Source organism: Ciona intestinalis, chromosome 2, assembly GCF_000224145.3.
Source record: "Ciona intestinalis chromosome 2, KH, whole genome shotgun sequence".
NCBI classification, from domain to species: Eukaryota; Metazoa; Chordata; class Ascidiacea; order Phlebobranchia; family Cionidae; genus Ciona; species Ciona intestinalis.
Window position 1 is genome coordinate 2,413,144 of NC_020167.2, and position 10,769 is coordinate 2,423,912.

General features: G+C 36.6%; 3 protein-coding genes, 2 long non-coding RNA genes and 1 other non-coding gene across 7 annotated transcripts in view; 3 read left to right on the forward strand and 3 right to left on the reverse strand.

The window, feature by feature from the left end:
- Positions 1-103: 103 nt before the first annotated feature.
- LOC104265385 lies at positions 104-2,166 on the forward strand. Of its 2 annotated transcripts, XR_003397572.1 has the most exons (5): positions 104-192; positions 269-369; positions 761-895; positions 1,278-1,408; positions 1,782-2,166. It is a non-coding gene; the product is annotated as an uncharacterized LOC104265385 (long non-coding RNA). The 2 variants fall into 2 exon arrangements; XR_717123.3 differs by lacking the exons at positions 104-192; positions 269-369 and having other exon boundaries at positions 376-895.
- Positions 2,167-2,182: 16 nt separating this feature from the next.
- LOC100178348 lies at positions 2,183-3,745 on the reverse strand. Its single transcript, XR_717122.3, has 2 exons — positions 3,222-3,745; positions 2,183-3,104 (listed from the first exon to the last, which is right to left on the reverse strand). It is a non-coding gene; the product is annotated as an uncharacterized LOC100178348 (long non-coding RNA).
- Positions 3,746-3,846: 101 nt separating this feature from the next.
- LOC100176033 (40S ribosomal protein S3) lies at positions 3,847-6,532 on the forward strand. Its single transcript, XM_002129208.4, has 5 exons — positions 3,847-3,953; positions 4,298-4,522; positions 5,566-5,660; positions 5,840-6,027; positions 6,247-6,532. The coding sequence occupies exons 1-5, from the start codon at positions 3,924-3,926 to the stop codon at positions 6,489-6,491; spliced, it is 783 nt and encodes a 260-aa protein (XP_002129244.1). The 5' UTR covers positions 3,847-3,923; the 3' UTR covers positions 6,492-6,532.
- Positions 6,097-6,172, forward strand: LOC113475842. Its single transcript, XR_003397629.1, has one exon. It is a non-coding gene; the product is annotated as a small nucleolar RNA SNORD35 (small nucleolar RNA).
- An 88-nt stretch (positions 6,533-6,620) lies between the features above and the next one.
- LOC100186242 (prenylcysteine oxidase 1) lies at positions 6,621-9,507 on the reverse strand. The gene is made up of 10 exons (XM_002129368.3): positions 9,184-9,507; positions 8,914-9,123; positions 8,592-8,766; positions 8,408-8,501; positions 7,919-8,036; positions 7,582-7,756; positions 7,405-7,521; positions 7,213-7,323; positions 6,984-7,157; positions 6,621-6,886 (listed from the first exon to the last, which is right to left on the reverse strand). Exons 1-10 carry the CDS (start codon positions 9,359-9,361, stop codon positions 6,694-6,696), a joined length of 1,545 nt encoding a protein of 514 aa, XP_002129404.1. The 5' UTR covers positions 9,362-9,507; the 3' UTR covers positions 6,621-6,693.
- Positions 9,508-9,845: 338 nt separating this feature from the next.
- The window catches only part of LOC104265455 (delta-like protein 1), a 5,647-nt gene continuing 4,723 nt past the window's right edge, over positions 9,846-10,769 (reverse strand). Inside the window, exon 5 of the mRNA XM_026840633.1 lies at positions 9,846-10,360. Within this exon, the coding sequence (XP_026696434.1) occupies positions 10,182-10,360 (179 nt within the window). The 3' untranslated portion in view covers positions 9,846-10,181. The remainder of the gene's footprint in view (positions 10,361-10,769) is intronic.

Genomic DNA, 10,769 nt, shown 5'->3' on the forward strand with positions numbered 1-10,769 from the left:
ATTAAACTACATAAACATATTTTCAACAGCTCCAGTTAAAGCACAATCACAGGTATTTAAAAAGATTTGTGTATTATCATTGTTGTATTATGTTTCACTAAAGTTTTAATACCACAGGTTGATTTTGGGATCCTTGGATTGGAGCGTTGGTGCTACATTGGTTAAAGATGTGGTCACAAGAGCTTATGAAATGTAAAGAGGTTTTGGTTTACAAATAATTCATTATAATTTGAAAGGCAATCAAAAAAATGCACCTCTTGCTGTAAAGGTCTAAAGGAGATACGAAAGTTTTTTTTTGAAAATGATGGGCACAAGTAATCTGTGGTTAGACACGAGGCTGAAGAAGTTGGAATGGTCGCACGGTGTCAGGTATAAGTTGTTTCTTATTATTGATCTGAAGTTGGCAAGTCAACCAGCTGTTTCATGCTTACATGTGCATGTTGAACTCTATATGTCTTGCAAAAGTAATTGGATCAGTTTGAAGCTGTTTTGGATTACATTCTGAGGCAGCTATAGGATATTCAAACAAAACTTGACTATTCTTTTGTAGCGATTTTAATTAAGAAATTTTATTGACCCTTATTATTTCCAATCTTGGAAAGAGTTGTCTGCTCTGTACCTAAATCAACCAAATTCCAATAATTAAGGCCATTGGTAATAAATATTTAGCAATAGCCAATAATAAAATAAAGCAAAACCAAAGCCTGAAATATATTAGGCTGAATTTTTACTCTACCTGTTGAACACATTTTGTGTTTAGAAATGTCACATGGACTTATCTGTGTTCGATTGACCAGAAAATGCAACGAAGATGAAAACTATTTCTAACAACCTTTATACCTTGGTTACTGGGGACATGGCTGAAGTTGGTATGACCTCACGCCCAGAGCGTCAGGTAATATATTGTTTACAAATAAAATTACTGATATAAAGTTGGCAAGTCAACCAGCTGTTTCATGCTTACATGTGCATGTTGAACTCTATATGTCTTGCAAAAGTAATTGGATCAGTTTGAAGCTGTTTTAGATTACATTCTGAGGCAGCTATAGGATATTCAAACAGAATATAAGACTATTTAATGTAGTAATTTAAAGTTAAAATTTGTGCCCTTTTTAAGGCCTTTTTTCCATATTAGAAAAATAGACTAAGGTACTTGTTTGTTTCGCTTGAATTTCCTAAATCAAGGCATTATTGAAAAACATTTAGCTCCTATAAATGGATGGTGGACCAAAGTATGCAATACAATCTGATCTAACTATTAAAAATTCTTTGTTTAGAAATGTCCCGTTCACTCCTGTATCGTAACCACGTTGGATTGTCATGAGGACTTTGCTTACAGAATTCACACCTTGATTACTTGAGCACAAGTGATGTGCGAATAGCAAAGATTATGCTCATAAGGCACCAGGTAATAGATTGTTTACAAATTAGAAATTACCGACATAAAGTTGGCAAGTCAACCAGCTGTTTCATGCTTACATGTGCATGTTGAACTCTATATGTCTTGCAAAAGTAATTGGATCAGTTTGAAGCTGTTTTGGATTACATTCTAAGGCAGCTATAGGATATTCAAACAAGTTTATTAGATTATTCTATTTTTGTAATTTTATGATCCTATATTAGATTAGAAAGATTGACTTGTGTATTCCATTTTTCTTTTCGGTAAATCTGCAAACAGGCCCTTGATAATAAAAATTAAGTATTAAATCTAATACACAGGAACAATTTTTCGATTAAATTTTCTAATCTTCTTTGTTTTATTGAATGCATTTTGTATTTAGAAATGCCCCTTGAACATATTGTATCCGCGCCCGATTGGGGGACAAATGCAACGAAGACGATGATTCCGCTAACAAGCTTTACACCTTGGTTTCTTATTTCCCTGTTGCTACATTTAAGGGACTTAACACCGTCAATGTTGACGCTAATCAATAAACCGAACATATTATATAATGGGCTTTAGATGTAGTCCTTATAAAGTTGTGGATTTGTTAGTGTTAGTTTTTCCTAAAATGGCTGTACCTGTTTTAAAGATTTGTGTTTACGGACTCCTAAAAATTACAATGCGTTGTATTGTAACCGGTCAGCTTGTGTCTTTTCATTGGTTAGCAGCATGCCTCCTTTAGCACATTGAAAGGGCGACTAATAAATTACAAACCTACCTAATTGAAGTAAATTTACATGAATTGAAAAAGATTCGTTTATTATATTTGCATCATATTTCGCTAAAGTTTTAATAACACAGTTAAAGTGTTGGTGCTGTATGGGTTTACCCTCAAAGCACTTTCACAGTTTTTAATTCACGAATGGTAACAACACAACTGGTAATAATTCCAACCGCGTACCCCACTATTGCTCCAATTATACAAGGTATTGGCCAAACTTGCCAAGGTCTGTCCCAGTCTAACGGAATAACCACAGCTGATGCCCAGCTACCCAAAGCGGTGCCTGCTGATTGATAGTATAAAAACCTTTCTGTTTCATTGGAATGGTTCCCACACACTATAACTCGATATAAAGATGTGACATCACAACCTAACGTGCTCAATGCAGGAACAGTTATAAGGCAGGTAACCAGAACAGCCCATGTTGTGGTTTCTTCAACCAGTGTAAATGCTGCCGCCCCAAACAAAACACAAAGAATATGTGCCAAGAGCCAACAAGCAACAATCAAGAGAAGTGATTTGAACCATCGCCATGATTTTTGGGGAGTCTGTTGTTTCACTCCAATAGTAGGAACAGTTTCAATTTCTGCTTTTGCTTTTGGCCATACAAAATGCAGTAAAAGAAATTGTAAGATAGCATACCCACAAGAGAATATTAAAGTAGTATGTATGGGAAAATTAATAAGCATATTAGACCCCAATACATAATTAGGTATAACGAAGTATCCAACGGCACAAATCAGGAGGGTCAACTCTGGAATAATGTGAATCAATAACTTTAGCATGGTGAAAGTAACTTGCGAAAACAGCTTAAGGAAATTTAATCAAGATCCTTATCTCTGCTGGACTTGGGTTCAAATGGGTTTGACCAAACTCGCATTCCACCAGGTTGAACCTTTTTTTGATCAATTTCTTTTCTTGTGTCGTCCTGAATTTTCTCTAAAAAACACAAAGTACATTAGCCCATATACTATAGTAAATACAAAACAAGTTAAAATGTGTACCTGGGTATAAACAGCATACAAGCAACACAGATAAAAAGAAAAATACACTTACGGTACTTTTCGATGTGGTACAATGGGAACACGTATATTGGATATAATGCAATTCCAACCGAAACGATGAACGCGATTGCTACACGACCATTACGAAATAGGGGTCGTTTAACCTGGTCAAATCTTGGCTTATCTTTCAGTAAGTAGTTACTCAGGAACACCATAATACATCTACATTAGCAGTCAGGAATGTTTTAAACCAAGAACTATAGATACATACGGTACACGAGAATGTCAAAACACTACAGGAAACGATAGCATGCAGCTACACGAAAAAGTATGACATGGTTTTAATAGATTTACATCTTCACCAATTCAATACTTAAATAATGATGACGTTCTCTTTGCTATACTGTATAAAGTTTATAGTTTACGTCCAACCGTTTTGTATTGATCTCTCTACGCATCCGTTTTGTATCTGTCTCTCTACGCATGACCCATGACTACTGGCTCCCCAGGTAGAAAAGAAAAGAAAATTGATTAGCAATGTTTATAGACTTCTAAAAAATATTCCGTAATCAGAAAATAAAGTTGAAACTAAATAAATTTATTTAGCGGCAATATGCAAAAAATAAACACGTTGTCAAAAATAAAATAATGACAGGTTTTGTTGTCATTTAAAAATTATTTTAAGATTTCTATGTATTTTGTCAAAATTTGCACGATTCGCCTCCAATGAAACCTCTTTACCAAAGTTGCGAGTATGGCAGCGCAGATATCTAAGAAGAGGAAGGTAATTAAGGCTTTTAGTGCTCTATATTAATTATTGCTTTAGAATATTAATGTTTTAACATAAACAAAGAAATAATCTGTTCAATTAAGCTTTATTTTACACCGATGATTCGAAATTTGCAAGATATAGCCGGATATAATTCCCATATCTCGACAGGTTCTGTTTAATGTTGTCACCAAACATGTGCTGCGACTATGATGATTGTGAATGCCCCTGTCAGAAATCAGATGTTGATATTTTTGTCACACAAATCTGAGTCCTAAGCACTTTTTTAAACGATTTTACGGTATTAAAAAAATTCTAGAATACTGTATGTAGTTTTAACTTAACCTAACATTTTTCAGTTCGTCAACGACGGTCTCTTCAAAGCTGAGCTTAACGAATTGCTCTGGCGTGAACTTGCCGAAGATGGCTACAGTGGAGTAGAGGTTCGTGTCACACCCTCAAGAACCGAGATCATCATTCTTGCCACTCGTACGCAGAATGTGTTGGGTGAGAAGGGACGAAGGATCCGTGAATTGACCGCTATGGTCCAGAAGCGATTTAAGTTCAAAGATGATGGTGTTGAGGTAAATTATCAATTAAGTGATGTGCGAAACGTCAAATATCGGCTTACTGTTTTGCAGCCAGATTGGAGAGAATAGCCTGTTAATTTTATTCTCATGTCAACGTTTGGGCTTTGCCTCAAAAATCTGGACAGATGTGATTGATATAAATTGCCATACAACTTGCTCATGTTTTTAGCCCGCTGTGTTTTTCTATGTTTGTTTGTTCCTTTTTTTCGCTGGCACAGACTTCCACAAAAAGGTAATTTTTGGTCGGTGTTAATGCGTAAATAAAAACCGTGCAAAAATAATAAGAGTTTAACCAAATATCCCAAAATCTTTTTGACCCCTGGTTTATTACCGAGTTCCGCAACGGAAATATGGCAAATACTGAACCATTTTATAAACAGTTTTGAGTTTATAGTTTATAAAAGGATTGCTATGCAGAAGTATAGCTTTGTTTTTATCTGTTTTGTTCAAAACTTGCCTAATTTATTGTGAAATCTAAACATTCAATAACAACAATCTAAGGTGAAGGTCATAGCAAACTTTTTGCGGAATATGGTTTTGTCAAAAGCAAAATAGATCCATGGTATCTTGCGTTTGTGAATTAATTGTAAAAATTGAAAAGATAAGAGGGGTTTTTGAATACTATATCTTTTTACAACAATGATAAACAGCTCCAACAGTTCAGACAATTTATTTGAATGAATGAATGTAACTTACTTTATCCTCGAGTGGCTGAAAACAACAGTCGTTATCACACAGGTTTAACACCTCGTGCCAGCTTACTATGTATGTTACTTTGTGAGTTTGTGGGTATTTCAAAGATAACAACTAATACCACTAAAAATCAGAGCAAACAGTTTTTTTAATTATCGGCTACTCTCCAATCTGGCATTGCAAGAGTGTGTGTACTTTACTTATATACATGATGATTGTGAATGCCCCTGTCTGAACTACAGTGTTGAGGCATATGTCACTTATTAATCTGATTTACCTCCTTGAATCAAAGAGTTCGTTAAAATGCTGTATCTTGTTTTACTGATAAATTTTGTATGTTGTAGTTGTATGCTGAAAAGGTGGCAAACCGTGGTTTGTGTGCAACAGCTCAGTGCGAATCTCTTCGATACAAACTTCTTGGAGGACTGGCAGTGCGAAGGTATTTATACCATCAGTTATGAACAATCAGTTTATGCGAATTTTTGTTGCAACCTTTTGTAAATGTCTTTTGTTAACCTTTAATATGTATTACTAACTGGAATTTGGTTTATGGACCATTATGGTATTGTGTGATATATCAAGTTCTAATATATATAAGAATGATCCCAACCATTCCAGAGCATGCTATGGTGTTCTCCGTTTCATCATGGAGTCTGGAGCAAAGGGTTGCGAGGTGGTTGTGTCTGGTAAACTGCGTGGTCAGCGTGCCAAGGCAATGAAATTTGTTGATGGTTTGATGATTCACTCTGGTGACCCAGTCCGTGAATATGTTGACACTGCAGTGCGCCATGTGCTGCTCAGACAAGGTATTTACTATATGTGCCTAATTACGTTAAGAGTTGGTTAACTGTGCTCATGTCTTGTTTTAAAGTTCCAGCAAATGATGTTTCACGATGGTCTTCATAGCATGTGTGCTTTGATGATAACATAAACCACAACTGATGCTTTATTAAATTTTCCCTTTGTGCTTATACATATAGTCAGTGTTAGCCTTTATGTAGTAATAACTGATATATTTTGAACAGGTGTCTTGGGTATCAAGGTTAAAATCATGCTTCCTTGGGATCCACAAGGTAAAATCGGACCCAAGAAACCTCTGCCTGACAATGTAAACATTGTTGAACCTAAAGATGAAGAAGCCATCACTGGGCCAAGGAGTGAATCCAAGGTTACCAAGCCGATGCCAGATCCCATGCCTGCAGCTCCACAGCAAGCAGCTATGCCTCCAATGCAGCAGGTCCCACCCCAGCAAACCATGCCACCTATGTAAGGTTGCTGGGTTCTATCAATAAAATGGCTATTCAAAAATTACGTCTCGTTTTTGTGTTTCATGCCTTTAGTGCGGGTTCCTATTTTGTTGTAAATGAAGCTCTGGTAACCCGGTAATCAGAACTAGAAATACATCGATATTTTATATTTGGCAAATAACATCGTCGTTACATATACTATTATTTTGAACAGGTTGCGGTATGTCACAATTCAGTTCTGTCGTTTAACGTCTTTGAACTGCTTGAACGTGGTAATGCGTACCAATGATTGTATGAGAGCAAAGCTGCGTTTTTTGCCGAAACTAAAGACATTTCTATTGCACTTGCTGCTCTTTCAATCGGGCTGGTGTAATATAGTCCTTCGTGCAACACAAAACTGTCTAGTTGTTCCGGAGGACTGCGAAAAAACGTACGTTAATGTTAAAAGCACGGGAAAACAAACAGATTTATGCGTGACGAAAAAAATATGGGCAGACCACACTGGTTCAACTTACCTGAACAGTGGATAAGCAAACCAATCCGCTTCCTTTATCTCACTGGATGCTTCAAACAACTGATGTAACTGGTTCTTTGTAAGCGGTGCATCAGAGAAAACTTTGTACACCGCACTATCGATAGTGTCTCCATTTGTGTTATCGTAGTCGACGGGTAAGTGCAAGCCAATAGCCCTACATGTGCGAAAATACGTAAAACATCACGGTTAAAACACGGATGTGTACCAACCTAAAAAATGTGGAATTGGAAGTACACATGATAACAGGACACGATGTAAGGGAATCACATTGAAACTTCTTTGAATTCAGCTTTCCCTTTACGAACGTTGCGACAGTCCTCCTGTGTAAAATTTTTCCTTTATCTCGATCATGGCATAACTCACACACGTTGTATCTGCGAAATAGAACGAGTACAACTTACCTGTAATGTCTTAAGTCTGTTTTTGTAGAAGGACAGTATTTGGAGCAAGCAGTCGAAACATCAATGTTGTTCTTATCTCGGTTGATTGGCGATGCTATTACCACGTGGTCATAAATCCTGGAAACGCGTGGACAAACCGTCAACTTCGCTTAAAAATTAATTTCATTAAATATTTACGCTTCGTTTTCCGACGTCGACACCGAAAACTTTCCATCCGATGATAAAGAAACTTTTGTAACTGACTTTTGTTTCCAATGAGCACTCGAGCTTTCGTGTAGTTTGGAACACAATAGATTATTCCCACCACGGATCGACCACAACCCAGGCTGTATGCCGGCCATTGCTACAGCACCTGCGTAAACAACACGAGTCGAAATAACCAACAGCTTAAAAAGAAGGTTTTAGTCTTTCCTGTGGGTCAGTATTAGTAATATAAAAAGATGCAAATAACGCAAAGTTCAGGTTGTAACGATTCAGTAAACAAATATGTGGATAAGCATCTCCTGCTTCTTACCGACAAACCCATTTACTTCGCATGTCTGTCCGTAGTTTGTCAACAATCCACCATTCAATACTAAGTCGATGAGATTTTTTCCAAATTCTTGTTCGGCAAACAATTTGCATGCAGTGACCTGTTAGTTTAATCAGAAAACGGAAAATATGACAGAGTGGTTAATTTGGTTTATAACAGATTTAATCATATCACACAATTTATGATAACTCGGCACTCGTAAAGCAGTTGTACTCATCATAGGCGATAAAGTATATAGTATGTCGGAGAAATTTGGGACACCAGCACATAATATTCAAACACCCAGATCGTGTTTTAAACAATTAACAACGGTCTACGGAAGTCGTAAAGATACGATTTTGTTTGAATTGTTTTTGATTACCACCAAATGGGAGGAGAAAATAGATAAAATGTCCCGTCTAAAATCATATGCAGTCGTTACCTGCTGATGTTTTTAACAAACACTGAAGTAAATGATTAACATTAGTTTACCTTTGTTGCGTTTATAAATGTGTCCTGTCCAACCGCGAACAAAAGATCGTGAACATTGGTGTAGCTATGTCCCATCTTCTGATCGTTGTAGATTCTGCAAGACAAAGTTGAATAAAACTGGGTATAATAAAAACGGCAGCAGGCTGGGCCAACCACATATAGAGTAGGTAAAACGTAAACTTACAAGTCGAACATGTCCATGTAACTTTTTGTGAACCAATGCAGGCGTATCAGGTCGAAGCCAAATGTCCAAAGCAATCGAAATATTGTAACTATTTTCCACTCGCTGGACCGGAACAAAAATTTTTCGCCGTCATGAAATGAAAGAAGGCTATTTGCTCGTTCTGCGTAACGTAAACCTAAAGAAAGTAACAACAATTTAATGTGATGTTCGATCTAGTATAGATTATATTATTGTTATTCCAATAATCCTAATTGACAAATAGTCCATTCGAATGAATAAATGAATGAAATTTCAAAGTATACGAAAAATATGTCTGTCTTACCGAACTCGCCAGCAATCGATTTTGAATATCGGTTGCTTGGATGAAGTATTGAGCCCCCAGATTCATACCGTCGACCAGCAATCTCGATAGTCGCAACACGGCCACATAATACATTGCTTGGTTCATAGAGATCAATCTGGAGGTCTGACCCGTATAACTGCCGAAGAAAATACGTCGCCGCTGTTCCACCAATCCCCCCACCCACAACCGCTGTTAAATAAATTATAAATAAACTTCATAGCTGCAGGGCTGCAGACTTCTGAGTCACACCTATTGTATTTGGTGGTGCTGTGCCCTCGATTTTACTTTTTACCCTCGACTTATAATACGATGACTGTAGATCGATATCTTCATGATTTTTAGTGGCACCAAATTTGGAAACGAGAAGAACAACAACGATGAATACAAGAAGACTGATTAGACACGTTTTCACGACCGGAATCGGCATGATTCCGTTGTTTCAGCTCATGTGATAATTGCATTGGTTATATAAACACGGATTCAGGCAGTTCTACATTTTATCATACCCGGGACAATGACTGTATGCTACACCTTACAAAGTAAACAGTTTTATTCCAATCTCGCAAAACCCTTGATAGCATCGACTGAGTGAATTTAACTCTCGCTTTAAACAATCAAAAACGTCACAGCACATGTTGTTTACCTACCCACAATGCAAGACTAAACTTTCGTTCTTTCATGTCTGAATTAATTATAACGTATATTAGATATAATGCAGTCTTGACTCAAATTTAGGTAACAGTAACACTCTCAACTGCAGCGTAGCCAAAAATACCTACTACGCCTAAATACTGACAACATCAAAATACTTTTATAGTGGTTTACTATAGTATGGGTTTACTCAGGTTTTCTTGTAGGCGAATCAGACTATGTTGTCATTATGAGAGTGGGAGAGAGAATTAAAGAGAAATGGATTAAGAAAGAGCGGAAAGCATTTGAAAAAGGAGGAGAGCCCGAGAGAATTTACTATCCGAAAATAAAAACGAAAAAAGTTTAACTGCCAAAGGTTCGCAACTTCACATTCCTAAATTGCACAAGCGAGCAGAGACCAGCAGAATCTTATAGTTAAAGTGCAAGAATTTGTAAACGTTTACAGTTACAAGAAACTTACTTTCCGCGCCCATTAAAAGTGTTGGGGATTAATAAAAGTTTCGTAAAGACACGGCACGTACAATGGAGGGCCGGCTTTAAGAAGAAATGACCCAAAGATTAGGCCATGATGGAAAAATAAACCTCCAAATAAAATTCTACCAATAGTTAAAATCGAATTGTTTTATGTGCTTTTGGGTCACATATTCAAGCACATATATTACAGTAACACAAAATGTAAATAAAAGTAAATAGACAAATAAAAAAATTAAATTAAAATGATTGGAAATCCTGCTACAAGTTCCTCCGTTCTTACAGGGTGAAGGCGAACAAATATCTAAAAAAAGATTCCAATTAAAAATTATGGGCAATGAACTTTGTCTAAAGTATCACTCTGCTGGGGTGAGGACATACTGTTAGTACCCAAATTTCATGTTTTGTAAACGTGTTTTTACAAGTGACAACGTTTTTTCAGAGACTGCCTATATACGGTTATATAACTCCGAGAATAGTTTATGTTTACTAAAAATGGTGGCACTTAGTGTTAATAATGGCGGCTGTTCTCTGATGACTTCCATATATAAAGACAAAATATTCATGTTTGTTGCTCTGTAGTCGTTTGGGTATAACGTTTAAAGTATATAGTGCACGTTTATACGAAGAAAACATAGCTTACCATCATCACAGTTGGTACCAGAGAAACCGTCGATACAGGTACATGTGTAGTTGTTTCCAGCCACCCTTAA